The 20706-nt window shown below is 46.5% G+C and overlaps 1 protein-coding gene across 1 annotated transcript in view; it reads right to left on the reverse strand.

Annotated features, from left to right (window-relative positions):
- gabbr2 (gamma-aminobutyric acid (GABA) B receptor, 2) overlaps nucleotides 1-8145 on the reverse strand; it is an 85608-nt gene extending 77463 nt beyond the window's left edge. The window contains exon 1 of the mRNA XM_076139083.1: nucleotides 8044-8145. Coding sequence (XP_075995198.1) covers nucleotides 8044-8118 — 75 coding nt within the window. The 5' untranslated portion in view covers nucleotides 8119-8145. The remainder of the gene's footprint in view (nucleotides 1-8043) is intronic.
- Nucleotides 8146-20706: the final 12561 nt, after the last annotated feature.

Consider the following 20706-nt stretch of genomic DNA (forward strand, 5'->3'; position numbering starts at 1 on the left):
TGCTCGGTCTGCTTTGTCTCTCTGGTCCTCCTGCTTGCAAACGACTAAAAGGTTTGAATTAAAATTTTAAGCAGAGTTGCGCTGTGTTGCCTGCATCACAGGACATTTCTTATGTATAACACACACACACTGAAGCTGTGTGACTCATCGCTTGTCTGCTTCTCTGGCAAGTTTGAAACCCCTTGCCATGTCCTTAGAGGACATAACAGCACAAATTAAAACTAAAAGGACAATTGTTACTAATACTTTTCAATTAGCTGATGATAGTTTCACTCTGCTAGACGACGCAGCAGCTAAACTAAAAATCCAAATGCTAATTATGAGCGCCAAACTTCATCTCCTGGAGTAGTCAAGGACAATTTCCTGAAAAGCTGTTTAGTTGTGTAGCGTTCATTGTGCTGTGTGCAGTGTGGGGATGATTCATGAAAACAGCATCAGGCTGCAGCCGCACAGTCAGAGAACCTCAGCTGCATTAATTAGTGTGCCGGTGCTGATTACAGACACATTTCAGGGGAGTCACAGGTAAAAGGCAATGAAAAAAGACAAAACATGGTAATGAGCCGCGACATTTCTTAATTACTGCCTCCAAAATGGACTTGGAAAATGCTCTGCTTTGGAGAGCGAGACAGGCGGCAGGAAACGATCAAAGCGTTGGGAGAAATAACGAGGGAAGGTTCTATGAATGACCCTTTGGCGAGGTGGATTTACGTTTCAGCCCCCATATTGTAAGGAAACAAGCTTGAACAAGCGTTCTGTGCAAGGTAAGAGTCATCGGCGTGCGTTACAAGGTGCAATAACGGCAACATGCAGGAGGAAAACATTCTTCAGGACTACATTAAGACCCCCGAGTGCCTGGGGGTGTAATGTATACAGTACACACACAGTATTTCACTGCGGCAGCCTGTAAGGACGGCATGATCAACAAACGGCCTCAAACCGTAAAGAAACAACGTCTGGAATCCATCTTTCCCCCTGCACTAGGGAACTGCTCCGTCACTTTGAGTATGCACATCATGCAGCCAATTTACATGGAAATGCGACGTCGCGGCTCCGAGAGAATAAATCTCAGGACAAACATCTCACTGTAAACATATCAGAATGTGGAACAAAAAAGAGAAGCAGCAGCAGCAGGAGCAGCTATGTTATGACTATTCATGAAAGCAGCAATTTCTTCCTGTGCTCCGTAACGGCACAAGTCCACACATCTCTGCCAGCGTAATTAGAGACAAACGCCTCATCAATTCTTCACCAATTATAGCAATTCCTACTTTACATGCCCAAGTGTTTCTGGGGTCCTTTGAAAAGGGAAGAAAAAAAACGTGACTTAAAGGAAACGCAGGGCCGAGTGCGAGGGAACAAAACAGCACGGACGATTCTGACGGTGGTGCGTCAGGGAACATCACGCCAGCCTCTTGCTTGTTGTTTTTTTTTTACATGTTCAGGCATGTACGGGGACACGTTCCAGTTCTCCATCTGCACCATTGTTTGCCTGAGCCCGAGTGGCACAGCTGTTCAAAGAGGGACACCAACTGGCAGAGGGATTGGGGAGAGAGGGACTGTTTGTCGTACACCGCGTCCCGGCAGAAGACAAACCAAAGTGTCTCAGGGAAACTACGAAGAAATTCAATAAAATCAAGTCCAATTCACCCACTCACCCTCAGGGGGCAGCGTTACACACTTCCATTAGTTTCGTCTTTCTTATCTCATCTTCGCCAACGCAACGCCTCCAACTTAGAAGGCCGGTAACCAGACTCTTTCCCCTAACAGCCTCTATTCTGCTGACGCCGTAGCAAGAATATAAGTTGATGTGGGCGGGGAGGACATCAGCATTTATCCCCCCATCGCCTGACTTATCGTAGCCGTGGCGGATTCCATTTTGGGGCCGCGGACTGAGAGGAGAGGCATTCCATCACTGCACCATGTGGGAGAGGGAGGAGTGGAAATAGCATTGGAGCTCAGTATCAACCCTCCAGCTGATGCTGATGCCCCCCAGCGATAAAGGGGGGAAAAGGACCGCGAGGGAGGAGAGAGGAAGGAAAGATAGAAAGGGTGACGGGGAAAAGGAAGTTAGTCGCGTCAGGAAGGTGGAGAGTGTTTGATTATTCTGACAGATAAAGACACCACACCGTTTTGCTGCGTAACTAGACCTGCATCTCTTCAGGTACAAGTGTGTGTGTGTGTGTGTGTGTGTGTCATTACTGTACATGTGCAATGTACAGCAGGGAGGAGGACGAGCAGAAAGACGAGGAGAGCAAAGGATGGGGGGGGAGCACTCTAATGATCTCAGGAGTCCTTCTGCTTTCTCTTTCCATTCTCTCCCTCTCTCCCTCTCTCTCCCTCTCTCTTCCTCTCTCCCTCTCTGGGTGGGGGGAGTTGATGTTTCAGATATTAGTGAGCTGTGTCAGACGGTTAAACTGCCCTTTATCGATCACTGAGCTCCACTCTTTCCATGCAGCCGTTCTGGTCTTAATGGCTCGTAATGGAGCCCGGCCCTCCTTTTGATGTCTGATTGCTCGGCGAGTCGAGCCCTGGATTTTTGAGATCGTTTCAACAAATAAAAAGAAGAAAAAGAGAGAGAGGCACAGAGAGAGAGAGAATCCTTCTAATGCTCGTCCTCGGAGAAAGCCACGTTTTTCCACACTGCTTTCCTTTTGGGTCGATGCTGCGCTGTCTCCGTATCGGAAAAGAATAAGAGGAGATGAGGGCGAGCGGGGCGTCGTCCAAAGTGTATTCGGGAGTAAATGAAGGGAAAATGGATTCACTCAGGTTGCAGTCTACACAGTACGGGCAGAATGAGCTGGTGAGCGAGTGTAATTGGCCTTTTTTTGGAAAAGTGTGTCGTAAATTAAAGGAGGAAACCAGGAAACCCAGAGAGCCTTCATTTGTGTGAGACGCGGAATTAATTAATCTCAGACATCCCAGACTCAATTCAAGCAGGGAAACTTTCCCGATCATTCACTGTGCTTCAGCTTCATCACCTCCTTCACTCTGTCCTACACCTCAGACACATTCTCTACCTCATTATATACCGTTTTCTCTATAACATACCTCCTACAACTCCCCCACCTGTTTCCTTTCTGCACACCTTGCCTCCTAGTTTCATTTATTCCGCCCATGCAGAAACAGCTCCTAAAGTCCAATTGAGCCGAGTTGAGCTGTTAAAGTCAAATTACAAATGCATTAGTTTGATTTATAGGATATATCTTGGCCGGCAAAATAAAGTTGCATCAAACCCTGCCTGCCTCTCAGCTCCACTGATTAAAGTAAATTGCTTTTAGATAGAGATTAAGAGCAAATTCAATCCATGGCAGCGGTTGCTTGTTCAAAGCAGCGTTTCGCTCCCAAAACTCAAAAGATGTACAGTGTGAGCCGGCCGTCTCTTCAAAGTTGTTGCGGAATCTGTGATCTAAATACAGAATATCAAAGCCTACAACCTCAAGAGAGAGACAGGGTTTGGGCGCATACACACACACACACACGGACAAACAACACATCTTACATTCTTCATAAGAGAAGTATGTAGGATAAAGTCCCAGTGCAGAACATGAAAAACAAGCTCAGACTGTTTAATGTCTTGTTTATTGTGTGGAGCCATTGGCAGACGGTGCAGCATCATTAACGCAGCCAGGATGACTTTCCTGATTTCCCCTCTGCCGGAAAACTATTGGGGGGAATAATCACAACTGGAGCGTCGGGCAGAGGTGGAATTTTGGCAGAGGTTCATCCTCTGGCGTTCCCTTTTCGACAGCGGCTCACAGACCTTGGAGTCAAAGAAACGTGTCGGAGCTCTTTGAAGAGAAAGTGAAAAGAAGGAGAGAGGTTTTCGCTCTCTGTGTTCCTTTGGCTCTTTTGGAAGTCGCAGAGACGGAGTCGGAAAAACACAAGTGGGACAAAGGGATTGTATCAAAGCTCTCGTTTATGTTGAGTGCCAGTAAACTATCATGTTTATTCAATATGTGGCACAAAGAGTGGCAACCCGCTAATGGCTTGTGTTCAACAAACGCGGCTAATGAGCTAATTACCGCGCTTCCTGTCAAATGGCGTGAATTTGGTAGTGTGAAAAGGTATAACAGCCTGTGTGATCTCATCTTTACAGTACACACACACACACACACAGGCATCCCATTATCATACATATATTATACATGCAGATATAATGCACATATAGTCACTATTTTCTACATATTCATTTGAATTCCGTCTCCCTCTGCTTCCTAACGGAGCCGCCGGGTGACAGGCGCCACGCAGGAGAACTGAGCGGGAATCTTCCTATCCCGACTCCAAATGGCGCCTCTACCTATGAATAACACAGACGGCAGCCGGTGTCAGCCCATTAAAAAGTAACTGTGACACCCGGCGCCTCAGCAGCAGAGTCGGCGAAATAGCATTAAACCCGGCCTGGGATTGGCCGAGGTAGAGGGGACGCCACTTCCTGTGTCTCCCGGGTCCTGCCTGAAAGCATTAAGGCCGTATGAAAATCAGGCCTAATTGCCTCTCTTAAGCATTCTGTGCATTTCCCAACGGCCTCGTCCTGACTCACACTCGGAGAGGGAGAGGGAGAGGGAGAGAGAGAAAGAGAGAGAGAGAGAGAGAGAGAGAGAGAGAGAGCTCAGGAATCAATCCTTCAGATTAGCAGATTAAATATAATGCAGGGAGTCATTATGCCCCTAAGTGGGCTGTTTTACTAAATCTAATTATTAATGTTCAGGATTTCACTCAGAATGTTAAAGTGCAACAAACTATTGTGATCCCCCCCCGCCCCGCCCTTTGCCCTCGCTCTCTTGAAATGTTTGGGCTAAACTTTGGAAGAGGCATGAAATATGGATACGGTACACAGAGGGGATTTGACGTAAGTGAGTCAGAATGCCGCAGCGCTCGGCATTCCATGTTTTATTGAAGCCTCTAGTGGAGCACTCAGGGAGAGTGAGAGGAAAATGGCAACCAAAAGGACCCCGAAGTCTTGGTGGGTGGAGGCTCCAAAAACTGAGAGAGGGGAGGGAGGGATTTAACTCCCCGCTCCCTGAATTGCCTGAGCTTAATGAAGCATCTATGATCAATATTGCAGTAGCTGGAAGAAAAATGGAGCTTATGTTGGGTTAAATATTAGCTCTGGGTCCAGGTCTTACCCACAATGCCTTGGGGGGGGGGGGGGGGACTCCGACACTATTTCATCTGAGTAAATATTGACTTCATTGCTCAGTGTCCTCAAATGATAAATGAATCAGAGGCGTGGTGCTGAGATTATTCTAGTTTTAGTGAAACAAAAGTTCAGGTCGCTGCAACGCTCCCTCCTCTGCAATATAATGTCTCGTTCTTCTTCTGCACTTCCAAACAACAGGAGGTGATACCAGCAGGCCTGGTTTTTACATTGTAGTGGGGGGAGGCTGGGGTGCCACTTACTGGTTCTTAATAAGGCCATTTACAAAAGACAGACATCACTGCTGCTGCTCTGAGGGACAACATGGACCCCAAAAACAAGCAGAGTGCAGCATGGTGACCGGGTACAGATACCTGTGCCAGCATGTATTAAAAAGTTGGCCGAACGCTCGGCGAGGACTCGGCTAATATGACGGCAAGGGAGAACAGAAGATTAATCACGTGCCAAGGTGTCTGCCAAGAGAAACACTTCCACTGTCCTGTTGTCTTGCTGACGTGAGAACACGGCAATCAGTGGCATTTGTGGACGGATGGCAGCTCGGCGAGCACAGCTGCGTCTTCCCCCGTTTCTTTGGATTTTGCTTTTTTTCCTCTGTGATTACACTCTGCGTCTCCTCCTGTCCCTCTAACCCTCCATCATTCCCTCCGTCGCTGCTCCGCCATCTGTCCGTTGGCCCGGCCCACGTTCTGATCCGCCATTTTTAATTTGCCTGGCCCTGGGTTTGAACGCTTGTACGATGGCGCGTTACAAAGAGGAGCGAGCGCGGAGCCAAGTGGAGCGAAAGAGGCCGCGTGGTCTGACGAAGGAGCCGCGTTCGGCAGCATCGTGGGACGCGAGCCATCATCAGAAACGCAGAAGCACTCTGGTCAGAGTTCAGTCCTTATATAAAGCACATAAACACAACTTGACAATATGCTGCTGGAAAAACTGCTGATCAGAGTGAAATGCCATCTGCGCTCGCGTATGTGTGTAAGCTGTATGTGTGTGTATACTGTGTCCTGGTGTGTATCAGTGTCAGGGGCCTTTCAGCTGCGTCTGATATGATGTCATTTGTGACAATGGCCATGTGATATAAGAACTGAAGGTTGCTTTCATTTCTAATAATTCAAAAGCAACAATGGTTGTCAATGGTAATCTTCCATGAGGCTCATTACAAGTATTCGCATCATCTGTTTGTCCCCCACATTGGTGTGATTATGTGCAATCAATCGTGTAACAAACACGTATGCAGGGGGAGTTCACTTTTACTTCACCATGCATTAGACCTGCACTCTTATGGAGCCATTACGTTTTTTTCCAGTGGTTTGTTTCTCTTTCTGCCGTCTCCATGTCTTGATGTGGATGTTAAGCTTGTTAAGCATGGCAAAAAAAGCTGTATATAATTATAACATACATGTATATATAGTGTGCGAGCATATGTGCAGTTGAAAGGAACACAACCCGTGGGCGTGAAAGAAGTGACTGAAATGCTTGTGGGAACAGTGACATGGAATCCAAGCGAGTACTTTAAATCAATTTCCTTTAAACACGACGATACTCTAGGTGCATTGTGAGCCACTGAACTGAGCTGAACTTTCCCTCAATCACTGCCTGTCTGGTATTATGGCACTACGGGTGAGACCAGCATGAATTCGGTGGTGTTGGTCTGTGTATTGATGGTGAAAAGAGCCTGGTTGCTAAGCTAAAGTGCTCCAGGGAACGCACTGTACCAGAGTGCTCTGCAGAGCAGAAGATTGCCACTGCACTTCGCAGAGGTAATCACTGCCAAACAAGCCAATAAATACAGTGTGTGAGTCGAGCGCACACACACACGCACAAACATGCATGCACACATGTACACAGACAAACACTTATGAGCACTTAAGATTGGAAATTCACTTTCTAGACTGAAATCATTACCACCAAAAGGAAATTAACACACAGACTGAGAATTCTTCCTTTCTGTTTGTCGTGTGGCAGAAAGAATCATGAAAGCAGCAGATTTGCAGTAATTGCAGGCGGAAGAAACACGGCAAGTAATGTGAAGTTCAGATCCAAATGAGCCGGTCCTGAATTATGACATCGCTTCCAAGCACCAGCAGCACTCTCTGTGCCGGCTTCACAGAAAATGAAACTTTGCAGCGTCGGCCCTGTTTGGCGTTGACAGTAAACCCACGATGCAGCTGCAGTCGATACGTTACAAGGTCAAAGGTTAACCACATGTACGATGACATGCCGCCGTGTAATCCAATAGCATAACTTCATATTTCCTCCATCAAGTGCTTATATTACAAATCTATAATCTTCTTCTCTGGATCATGTGTGTCAGCGTTCCACAGTATCAAACCTGGAACACAGGGCAGATATTGCAAAGTCAACACTTTTTGGAGCCATTTTGACTTTGTGTGTAAAATGAGGGGGGATTCTGAGGATTAGAGCAAATGCCAATTAGACGTTCACCCAAGCAAGGTTAAGAGTGGATTAAGCTACGAGTGTGGACCCCCATCAAATCCCAGGACCTTTCCAGACAAAGCCAAACTAGGAGGAAAAGCATTTTCTGCAACTAAATTCATTAACTGACTCACAATTTGCGGTCATTAAGGAGAAACTGGGAGGAACTGCCTGCGTGTATGCACGAGTACACAGGAGTTAGCATGTCTAACCTATTCAATCATTCTACCCACTGACTACTAATATAAACCACTTCATCAGAGCCGTGTTGCTAGGAAACAGCTAGTCGAAAATTTACTTCCCGTCAGCTGATGACATAAAAATGAGGATTTAGAACGCTGATGTTTGAGAATTATGACACAAGCACACACACACACACACACACACACACACACACACGCACACACACACACACACACACACACACGCACACAAAGCACTTCCTTCGCTCCTACCTGCACCAGGTTCCAGCCCTCCAGCGACTCGGCGATGATGGAGGTCACAGACGGGCACACACCGCCGAAGATCATCAGGTGTTTGGGACCGTAGCATATGGCGTCAAAGAAGGCCCTCAGCCCTTTGGCATTGTCACACTGCAGACAGGAGGAAGAGGAGAAAAGAGAAGGGAGAGAGAGAGAGAACAATGTTAAAAGCCATTTCTTTTATCATAATACTACATTCAGCTACAAGATATGCAGATATGACGTCAGCAGGAGTGGAACAACCGCGTTACAAGTTTCCATCTTCCTCCACAAAGGTTACTTGCGTATCATTGTGGATGGCGATGTCAGTCCACAAATGAAGGAGACACTCAAAGTGATTAGCGACTCACTCAATCAGCCCGTCAATGAATAAATAATTACTATTTAGACTCACAAGGTCAATAAACATACAGAGCCATGATGGATGCACTACTGGGGGAAGAAAGCCTAACTCCAGTGTCAGGTCACTGTAATTTATATGAAAAACGATGTGACATTTAGATAACATTTAACTCGTTCTGTCCTAAGTGCCGTGTCACATGCCAGCATAATTGCCGTCTTGTATGTTTTTTTTATCCTTCGCACATGAAAAACAATGTAGCCTACGGGCGGCGTGAGAGCGGGCCCCCGCTAACACACACTGCTGTAGAATTCAGCCATTTCATGTCACTATAGCAACCGCGGAAAAAGAGTGTGTAAGAGGGAGGAGAGAGAGAGAGAGAGAGAGAGGTATAAGAGGAGAAAACGGTGTAGGTTCCTATTGATCGCTACATGAACTGGCTAACTGGTTTTGCTGTGATTTTCTGATTTCCACAGTTTGTAATGATATTTGTATCGGCGGTAAACGCGCCCCCCCCCCTCCTTTCTTTTATTGCCACTCAATTCTGGATGTGTTCCTATGTGTCGCTGATAGAAAGATGAACTGACTGACTGAATGGCAGGTAGTGGTGTGTGTGTGTATGAGTGTGTGTGTGCGTTTGCGCCTCCCGACATGGTCCATCTCATCCGCAGTGTCATTTGACCTTGTTAGCCATCAGCCGACAACCGAATGAGATTTTTCCCACGGTACTACACGGCAGGCGAGGAGCCCTGTGCTGTAGATTGAAAAACTGAAAATCGAATGTGGAGGCATGAAGTTAGCGGCCGTGACTGTGATGTGGCTCTGCTGGGTGGTTGTGCTCAGAGCGCTGCAGGGGGAGGACGCGGCGTCTCTAAGGCTCATAATCACACAATTTATTTGCTTGTTGGACTCGAGGACACAAGACACACACTCTCCCAGCAGCAGGGACGTCTCTCACACCGCACCTGTTTTCCTTTGGACCTCTAAAGACACGCAAAACATGCAGAGGATCTATGAAATATCCTCCTGTGACAAGCAGCCAGATACCGACCACAATCTGGCTGTAAATTCTACAGATCAGTCCACCGTGGTTGAACATCTCTCTGTATATCAGGCGTTGGCACAGTTTAACTACAGTGTTTATCATCTGCGGTCATTCATCTGTGACGTTTCCCCGCTCAGAATGCTTTACTAAACAGATCTTCTATCTTCTATCGTTCAGATAAAGGAAGCCGTCGTCAGGGCGGAGATAAGAGCTTTTGGAACGTCCTTAAAGATGGCAGACCGCATCGATTTCAGGATCAGGTACGGAGCGAGGCATGATCAAATAAGAAATTCCTAAGCACACAAGGACACAATGCAGTCTGTCAGTCAATACTCCAAAAGAGCGGCTCCCTTAATCTGAGTGTGGTCGGAGTTGTAAACGTACCGACTCTGTTCTGAAAATGTCAATAAACGTAAACAAAAAAAGTATCAATTAACTCTTACTGAGTGAGAGCACAAGTTTCCCCGCTGCACATGTTGGCTGTGATAGTCAAAAATAGAGCAGATTAGAGATACGCCTCGTGTGAAAGGAGGGAGAAGATGTGATTAGGCACAGTGGGGATTCCTTATCCCGGCCACACAGATGAATAAAACAGCAGGCTATTAAAGGAGATATCCCATATTCATACTCCCGACTTATCATTCATTTCTCTCCAGCTGGTCATAACAAGGTGGGAAGGAAGGATTAGGAGCTCTCAATTGGTAACCATGCAACAGAAACCAAATGTGGCCAACCAAATTTGTAAGTGTAATGGAGCTTGGCGATGTCGCCAGCCTGAAGCGACGGCAATGGGAGTGTAGGTGGAGAAGGAGCGGTGATGTTCCTCACTCCATCTGCGGCAAAGCAGACTGAGGGGCAGCACTCGAATACTTGAAAAGCAATCGACAGACTGCAAGGGGTGTGGGTGTGTGTGTGTGTGTGTGTGTGTGTGTGTGTGTGTGTGTGTGTGTGTGTGTGTGTGTGTGTGTGTGTGTGTGTGTGTTTGTGCGTGTGTGTGTGCGCGCGCGTCCAAACAACGCCAAGACTCCCGATCTGACCAAACATTTCTATCGTTTTAGACGAGACGACTTCTTTTTGTCTTTAGTATTTCTGTAAAAGAAAACGGAATCCTTTAAGTGACGCACTTAAATGACCAAAGTTGAGAGAGAAAGAGTAAATAATCTTCAAATAAGGCAGTCAATCCTGTGGCCATCTTCTCTTTTTTCATCCATTTCTCCTCCTTCATTCATTCTCTCCTACTTTTCGCCGGGCACACACGCATACAATCTGTTGCGACAGCTCACAAAGCCTTGACTGGTGTGTTGTCATGCCAACAGTGCGACTATCCACACTTTGGAGCGCGAGATGAGGGAGGAGGACGCGGCCAGGCAGGGCCGGTGTAGTGACGGCTATATTTAGCCCCTCATTAGGTAGCACAAGCACTCAGACATTAATCAATAATTATTCAGCTATGGAGACGCCGTAACACTGAATGGCAGGGAGACAAAAGGGGTGAAGAGAGAGGGAGGGAGACACAATGGAACACCTAAAAAGTGAGAGGACGTGGAGATAAGTAAAGGTGAGAGACAAAGGAGTGAATGGGGAGTGAAAGGAGGAGGAGAGGAGGAAGTGAAGAGGTATCACTCAGACGCTCAGGGTTCATTAATGAAGCCGAGTCCACCGCTACAACAAACCTGCCCTCCATTATGAGACACACAAAGGAGTCATTAATGGATGTGAACATGATTCAATGGCTTTGTAAGACTCTCTTACAGCAATTATGAGCAAAAACAGTTAAATATAGTGGAAAGGGATAGGGATTCTATCTATATACTGTATATATGCAGTATATAGATAGTATCCCTTGCATGACTTTCTCCTCTTCTCTCCCTTTTTTCTTTATTCTCCATAACTGAGATATTTATGCCGAGCCGTCGCCCACAGGTTTGGGTCGAGGCCGCAGCTTCCACATTCACACACCGACAAATATTAATGTCCCGCAAAACACGAAACAAAATAAGCAGTGAGGGTTTTAAAATAAAAGTTAGACAAGGAAGACAGAGCAACACTTAACTACCAAGTGGAGCAGCAAGAAATACTACAGCACTTTATTTCCCTCTTCCCCGGTCTGAAATCTAATTCCTGGCATTTGGAGGCCATTTGGAGCAGATCGATGGGGTTAACGCCCGTAGTAATCTGTTTGACCGCCTTGGGAGATGGCCAAGGAAGGTGTGTGTGTGTGTGTAAGAGGATGTTCGCTAGTGCAAACGGTGACAGAGGAAGATCCCGTGTGTGGAAACCTAAGGGTGCCAATGTTCAATAAGTGAAACATTTATCATTCTACTTTAACAAAACTGTATGATCGTAAAGCTCAGCATCAATACACACAGAGACAGAGGCGGCTTTGGAAGAAGAATTATTAATGAGGAGTAAAATATTTATTCACTACGTAAGCAGGGAAAAGAAAAAGAAAGTAGCGGGTAAGTTTCCAAACTCTGGTTTCAGTCCCTGTTCTCGCACAGACGACGCTCCGGCCGATCTGAGCTCATCTCCTTTGAAAATGTCAGTAAACAATCTCACAGCGACCAAACACATTCTCTCCACTGGAAAGCCTTTATGAATGAATTGCACATAACGGCAAGACAGACAACACAGAAATCAAAAATCACAGATTGTGACGCCACGCTACGGATGTTGAACATTTTGTGGAACACCCCTGTAGAGAGCGCCGGGGTGCCTCCATCTTTGTGCGTGCGCGCGCCTGATATTGTGACAACAACAACAAGAGCTGATCAGAGCGCCAGGCTGGAGCTAACCATGATGAAATGCCTTGTTAGCGCTGCAAACAGAGGCAGCTGCACCTGTCCCTCCTCTAATAGCAAATTACTGCACCCAAAGCAGCAACCTGAGGCCCAGCACACTGTGTGTGTCCGAGGGAAAGAGAGAGAGAAGGAGGGAGGGAGGGAGGGAGGGAGGGAGGGAGGGGGAGAGGGAGACAGAGGGGGGAGGAGGTAGACAGGCCTGATCAAGTGTCAGAAGCAATCTACTCATCTCAAAAGGAATTTATTCTTGACAAGGCCAACACCATAGTGAGTATCCACACATCAAAGTCAAGCCAATATACTATAGAGAACACAGACACACACACACACACAATGGAACATGAAGAATTAATAGTCATATTTCAGTGTCTCCTCATCAATCCCTCTGATGCAGCTGAAAGAATGTGACACGTTCACTTCCATAAGCAATCAGCGTCGCCGATTAAAAAACACTTTCACTCAATTCTTGGTTGCTGCAATGCAGTGCTGCATGGCTGTGCACCATCCACACGCACACACACACAGCACTGTGGACGTCCCCCTCTATGGCGACCACAGCATCACACTTTACCAAATGTTCCTCTGACGGTTTGACTGTTCATGCAGCAGCTGCATGCAAGTAGCCGCTCGCTTATAATAGCTACATCTGCATCCTGCATGCACTCCTCATTGAATTACTTCCACCTCTCTGAGCCAGGAGAGGAGATGTGAGCCAGGGTGAATCCCACAACTGCTAAGACATATGCTGGGCATTATAAAGGCCTATAGGGCGAGCAGAGTGCAGCCAGTGGGTCAGATCTAAAAGGAGATTATCCATTTCCCCATGTAAAAACACAAGTAATCCTCTAAACTCCGTCATGACTGCCAATAACAGCAACTCTCAGAAGAGGAAGAAGCAGGGGAGCTGTTGTGTATGTGTGTGTGTGTGTCTGTCTGTGTGTGTGAATCTGCAAGGAGCTACAATAATTCCTTGCAAATGCAGCGTCTTAAGGTTTCCCAACAGCACGCCAAATCTGATTTGATGATGAGGTCTCCACTGAGGTCAGTGAGGTCATTCATTTCTTCATCATCCACACTGCTGGCTACCGACTAAACACACAATCAGGAGCGACCTCGTTACAATCCTTAAACACAGGGACAGAGGATCTCCACCAAGATGCGGCTATTTGTTCCCCATCAATGAGCCCTTGGCCAATCCAGTGGTCCACTCATGTGTAACACATCTCCTCACGGACCTGTATATCTGTTTCCAGATGACCGGGAGGACGAGGCTGACAGTAATTGGAGGAGCCAGTGTGTGGCAGGAAATTACAAGATGCATGCTCTCGCCCCATGGCATAGAGTTTCACTTCACACACCTTCACAACTTCTTTCAAAACCTCAATTTGCTCAATGTACATGCAAGTAAAAGAAGAACACGTGGGCAGAATTAAGAGGATTCAGTTATTTGCCAGATATAAACGACTCAATGATTGCCTAATTGGAGTGTGAGGGGAAACGCGGCAGGTGAGGTATAATATAGACAAATCTGTTCTGTCCATTTCTATCTGATTGTGGTATTTCAGTGACATTTGAGATTTAAAGAAAATGGTTAAGACGGGATGCCAAAGAGAAAGAAGAATAAAGGGCGGAGGAAGAGGAGGAGAGGAGGGGAGGAGAAGGAAGCCGAGTTGCATATGCAGCAACCGTCAGGGCTTCTTGTGGTAACATTTAGACAGGCGGCCCCGGAGTATTCCACCAGCGCACACACTGACGGGGAGAGAATGGAGTGGATGAGGTAGAATGGAGGGAGTGAGGGAGTTGGTGAAGGAGGGAGGGAGTGAGTGAAGGAGTTGATTTCTCGGTCTGTTCCGTTCACGTCGCATGCATGCAACACAGAGAAGAGGAGTCGTCCACTTGTCTGGGGAGGAACTGGCCTTTAAAAAATCCACTGCGACCGACTGACTGAGGCGCTCACACTGATGGCTGTTTGCCCTCCACCTCCCTCTCTCTCTTTCTCTCTCCCTCTCCCTCTCTCCCCCAGCAGTCTGGCTTTTGTTATTGCGATCACTCCATCACTCGCTTTCAGGAGAATTCAAATGGCTACGTGGAAAACCAAGATGGCATGTTGGAAGCCTCTCTGGTGATGAAGTTTCCCTTCCCCTCCCTCCCTCTCTCCCATGCACACACACACACAAAGAAAATGGCCCTTGCTATACATGCGTATGATTAAAAACATCACTCACACACACACACACACACACACACCCACACACACACACACACACACACGCGCAGGCGCAAACTTGAGATAAGCTCAAATTGGCCAGCGGTTTTGCGAGAAATCGTGGGCAAACACATTGCACCTTTATTAGCAATCTGTGGCATGCAGGAGGCAGATGCTGCGTAAAGCCTATTACAGGTCGTTGTGCTTTTGACAAGGCTTGACAACAGCTGGAACATGTTGCACTAACCGGTGAGGGGGACAGACTGAAGCGTAATCCTGCTGCATTGAGCCAATCAGTCCCAGAGGAGACAGTGGACAGGTTAGCAGAGGGAGAGAGGAGAGGAGAGGAGAGGAGAGGAGAGGAGAGGAGAGGATGATGGAATGGAAGGTTTCTGTCGGTGTTGTTAATGAATGCATATACGTAGTGCGATTAATGTAAGGAATTAAGCCAAGATGTTAGCTGCTTACCAGGCTTGTTTTCTTTTCACGCTGCAAGTTTAACAAGTTTAATGAGCTTTTATTTCTTTCCAACAAATCTACAGATGGAAGTAATATTGTGCTAAAGGTATTCCGCAGGATCATTTGGGTCGTTTTAATAAGTCGATGAACATTCCGGGCACAGTGCGGTTACAGTTCAAGTTTGAGACCCATGTACGATAACTTTAGCCTTGCAAGAGGGAGGTTATTATTCAGTCTGCTACCTGAATACAAAGTCCCAATCAAGATCATGTAATGTGTTTTGACACTAAAGCCCTCAGCAACCATAAGAGAGAGAAACCCCAGCTGGTGTACCGAGAGAGAGAGAGAGAGAGAGAGCTAGAGAGCAAGAGAGCGAGAGAAAGAGAGAGCGAGAGAGAGAGAGAGAGAGAGAAAGAGAGATGATATTAGGATGTTGACAGAGAGTGGGAAGGAGAAAGAGGGAAGAAAAGAGCCTATTATCAAGTTAATTGTTTCTGGGCCCCAAAGGTCCACCGCTCTCTGCCTTTGATGAATCCAGCAAAGAGGGACAGAAAAAAGGAAGAGAGAGAGAGCAAGGAGAACAGAGAAAGGGAGAGAGAGAGAGAGAGAGAGAGAGAGAGAGAGAGAGAGAAGCTGGTCACCTGATTCTTTGTTTTGATTTACAGTTGGTGGATTTTGACTGGAGGCAAACCTCGCGATATCGCCCACAGCAGGTCCTTGAATGAACTCTCTGAGATGCTCGTTAGATGATGTTCAAATTACTCAGAACTGAGGCCGCCTGTAAAAGGAATAATAAGAGAGCCTATAAAAATGCTCATGTATTTCTTGTCAATTGGGCCGTTAAAGGCTTTATAGACAACACAAGCCTGTGAGAGGTCCAGAGGAAACCATCTTTCCTCTACCACGGCAGAGAACCATTATGCATTTGAGTGGCTACACTCACACACACATATACACACACATACACACACACACACACACACACACACACACACACACACCTCCCAAGAATTACGTTCATATGCGCCTATTTTGCAAATGCCCAACATTCCAAGCCTCAAAACAGCTCAGGTTTATAAAATAATGTCCCTTCAGTCTTTACTTTGGCGTTTCAGCAGCGCAGCAGGGGTTAAAGGTGCTGTTGATGGTGACATGTGACCCGTAATGAGAGATTATTTTAGATTCTCTTTGACATCGTCCTCTAAAAGGGCCACTTCCCTCCACCATCATCACGCAGATCACGTCTGCGCTCCTGTCGTGACATTGCCCGTATTCGCCTCCATTATTGGTTATCTAATAAGTGTGTATTGTATATGGGGGGAGAGGGGTGTGTGTGTGTGTAGTGATGGTCACAGTCAGGACTGAAACGACAAGCAACTTTTTCTACAGCGAGCCTGTGAGAAATGCGAGTGTCTGTCCTCGTTTCACCCCCTCACACAGATGGGGGAGTCTGGTAAGCGAAGGCATGCTGGACAATCAAACTCACTGTGTTGTGTGTGCGTGTGCGTGTGTGTGTGTAGGATGGAGCAGAGCACGGTTCAGCCTCGGGATACTTCTGTCCACATGCATCAATCTCGTTACGGCTGAACATCGCCTCACAGGAATAATAGCCCGCTTCCCGTTTGGCGTTAGTAGCTCTCTTTCATTCTCTAAACCTCTCCTCTAATCATCTACTTCTCCACTCTCATCGGCGTCGTCATTCATTCCCACTCACTCACTTTCTCCCACACCTGACATCGCTTCATTTCTCTCATTCCGACTCCTCTTCCTCCTCATCTTGAAGCTGCAGGGGGTTTTCAAACACACGCGGGGCGGCGGCTCTAAGCGTTTCCCCGCTAAGGCGTCTACTCTGATGTGGACGTTGCAGCACGGCCCTTCCATCTCATTCATTTCTCCATCACCACCTCGACTACACTTCCCGCAGGGAAAATTAAAAGAGTGGACGGACATGTTTTAGGAGGCTTATCAATGTTTAAAAACACCATGGATTGATGGAATGGTTAATGGTGCAGAGAGGGCGGAGGGTCGGCAGGTGGAGGTAAATAAAGAAGGCTCTGATGAAGAGAGCAGATACAGGGGTGAAGCGTGTGTTGCAGAAGCTGATTGGATTCCGCACGAGGTCCAGCTGTCCTCCGCTTACGACTCCGTCTCTCAATGATGACATTTAAGCGGTTATTGCCGAGACAATGACCATAAGCAAATTACACAAACAAACAATATAGACTGATAAATAGTGATGACAAAGAATACTCATCACCAGCTCTCTGCCCGACCTTGGTGACCTCCTGTTGCAACCTTACAGGCAACTGAAGACAACTGTTTGCATTTACAGAGGATATTCTGGATTTAGACCCGCTGATTGAACTTGAAGAGGAAATAACAATCTCCATTATTCTGAATACAAACGTTAGTGTTAACAGTGTATTAGAGAGTGAAACTGTTATTTGACTGCATACTCTCTGATTCATCATTCATCAAGCAAGTTTTGCAGAAATCCAAGTACAAGACAAACCAACATGAATGGAAACATAACCAAGATAGACAACCCGAAGGCATTCCCTGTCCCCGCCACCAGGGGGCCTCATCAAGTGAAACGATCCCGCCTAACTTTAGGCACCGAAACAAACTCTGCAGTACATTAATCAATTGCATATGTTTAAAAACTTGATTCATTGTTTGTCCGCTTTGGCACAGTGGTGCTCCATGCTGATTGGGAGCCACAATGCCACTGGCAAACGCACACACACACACACACACTTGTCATCAACCCAGGTGCGTGTACGTACACACACACCGTGCACGTCCAGATTTATCAACCAGTGCATATTTAACCAGGCTGGGGGCCAAGCCAACAGTACCCAAAAACAATCATCAATCACCAGGAGCTACAACACCACCACACACACAGACACACACACCATCCAACCAGGTGGTCGACCCTTGTCTCACAATAGCTCATTTCCTGGCCAAATAAACACTCCAGTTGAAGGCACTGACTGTGAGTGCTTGTCCTTTCTAATGAATCGCTTATTGACTGGCCTGTATTGAGGTGGCTAGAAAGACATAAGAGCAATAGAAAGTCTCTGCCTCTCTCTCTCACACACACACACACACCACAGGGTGATGGTAAGGCAGGAATGTGACAGCCCGTGCAATCGGACAAAAAACGTCTCGATTGAAAAGCTGACGTATGACACTGTGTTGCCATAGCTACTGAGAAAGAGAGGAGAAGACAGAGACGGGAGGGAGGGAAGGAAGGAAGGAAGGAAGGGGCCTCGCCTGCAGAGGAAAATTAATTGTGTACAAGGCCATGTCGCAGAGAAAATTGCATTCCTCCCTTGGATGGAGAGAAAAGCCACTGCTACACCAGTTAGACCAGCACGTGGGGATAAAGGTGTGTGTCAACGCGTGTGTGGCTGCGTGTGTGTGTCTTCATCCAGCCTGATAAAAGGACAGAAGCTTTTAAAGTGAAGTTAAGGCACATATTGTACTCTGCGTTCACTGTACACCTCAGAATGGACCCTTATGAGCTGTGTCATGCCGTTATGACAGCAACAGCTTGTAATTTGAAATGTCTATGCCTACAATTTTGACGCTAAAGGGCACCAGGAAGGTTTAAAGTGGAATTAATCGTTCAGCTTCATGTAGAGTCGCTTTCAGAGACTTTTCCACGTGTTCCATGGATCGTGTTCTGTGGTTCCATTCTACAGACCCGGTAAGTGAAGTGAATGCCAAACCTACAAGAAACGTCAATGTCACTGACTCAAATTGCCAAAAACTGTGTAAGTTGTATAAAATCACAGATATCTCACTTTAAATAAAACAGACTGAAGGATTTGAAAAAAGAGAAAGTGGTACAGGTACTTATTGTACACACAAACACACAAAATCATACAAATCTATGCATCTTTCTCAAAACACCACCAGACAGAATAGATGCACAAAGCGCACTTTGCATACATCTTCCTGACACACACACACACACAAACAGAGTGAGAGAAAGATTTTTCCCTCTTTGTGGTGTGACAAGTTGTCGGAATTCCTCCGCTCTCTAAGTAGGTCATGCAGCCCTTTCCAGAGTTCCACTCCTCCCCACGCTGCATCAAAAATGCATAAATCCCGGCGCATTCTCTCTACGCGCAGCTTCCCCAGGCCGACTAAAGCGCACCTTTAGTGATTCTAATCCCATCAAAGGTGCATCTGCTGGTGGTAAACACAAGACGGGGTAAAGAAGAAGCAGAGAGACCTTGGTGAAGTTATCGGTGAGCAATCAACTTAGAGGATAGAAGGTGGGTTTGGGTGAAATCCGGTCAAATGAAATGAGCTTAAAGGTTTTGACTCGCACCGGCGCGGCCTCGCTTGGATGGCGATGATATCCGTAAAAAGCTTACACTCCTCTGTGTGATGATTTGAATGGGGGAGGAGGACAAAGTGAAAGCAGGTGAGATAAGCTCTGGCAGGCCTCATGGCAGCGCAGGAGCAATTAAGAGATGTGGTGTGTTTTCACAAGCGGGGAAATGTCAGGAGTGATTTCCTCTGAGCCTCTAGAGGTGCAGTGTGTGTGTGTGTGTGTGTGGCGTTGTGTCCACAGCCTTCCAGTGTAGTAGAACTAAAATCATCTGTCAAAATCTATCAGGAATTAAATCTCTATCCTCACCTATTACAGACAAATCAAACAGTCACATAAAAATAATGTAACGTAAAAACAAAGACATTTGATCTTTCCTTGTCCATAAGACGGCAATGCTTCATGTCAACACCACCTCTCTCTCTCTCTCCCCTCTCTCTCTCTGTATCAAGTTCTTCCATAGATGAATAATTGAGTGGATCACAATCATAGTCTTCCTCTGTTACATCCCAATCTCTGACCACTGAGCCGCCCATGGGAGCACAGTGACAGTCATCAGCAGTGACTGTGTGTGACTGTGTGTGACTGTGATCACCTGTCACCGCGCTCCCGTGCATGCCTGTGTAAGTGCATGAATAATTCAAAAGAGAGCAACGTAGCTATTCTATACTACATGTAAGAAAACCACATTTAGGGAGGAGCGCTGGCCTCACAGCTGAGTGTGCGTTACATCACGCTCATCATGAAGCACATCTATTCATAACAGAGGCCACATCCGAAGTTTCAGGGCTGTTCTAATTTCCTGGGATATCATTCATCACAAAATACTCTTTATTGATTTTTGCCGCTCCTGGTGGTGATCCAGCAGGGGCGAAGACTTATTTCTCGTGTTACCTGAGCTTCACCAAACCAATAAGATCTGAAAATATGTAAATGGAAGTCTGAGCCGAAGGAAAACACTCACCCAAGTCATTTGGTTCTAAATCATACACACAAACACTCTAACAGTGATAACCACCTTCAGTATTATAACATAGGGAGACTGCATGACTGTACAGACATGATCCCTACAGTATGTGTGTGTGTGTGTCTCTGTGAGCATGTGCGTCCTGTAGAGAGGAAGCAGAACACTGTGTAAACACACCGACGGACAAACTGACATCCATCTGTGATAACTAGAGGAGGAAAAGCAAGATCAGGTTAAAAACGTCGTTAGAATGACATCAGTATGAGCGTCGGTGAGTCAGACAGACAAACGGCACCTCTGTTGGATTTCTGGCTGCAAACAATTAGGTTCCCCTTTCCGTCATTTTATTGTTTTCAATTTTGTTTTTACAGCCCGCCGTCTCTCCACTCTTCTCTACACAACAATGCTTGAAATTTCCTGTGCACCCATGAGGCAGAGATCGAGCGCTGTAACATTTCCCCTGTGATTGA

This window comes from Genypterus blacodes, unplaced genomic scaffold, assembly GCF_046128005.1.
Source record: "Genypterus blacodes isolate CSIRO-AG114 ecotype Tasmania unplaced genomic scaffold, CSIRO-AGI_Gbla_v1 ptg000438l_1, whole genome shotgun sequence".
Lineage (NCBI taxonomy): Eukaryota > Metazoa > Chordata > Actinopteri > Ophidiiformes > Ophidiidae > Genypterus > Genypterus blacodes.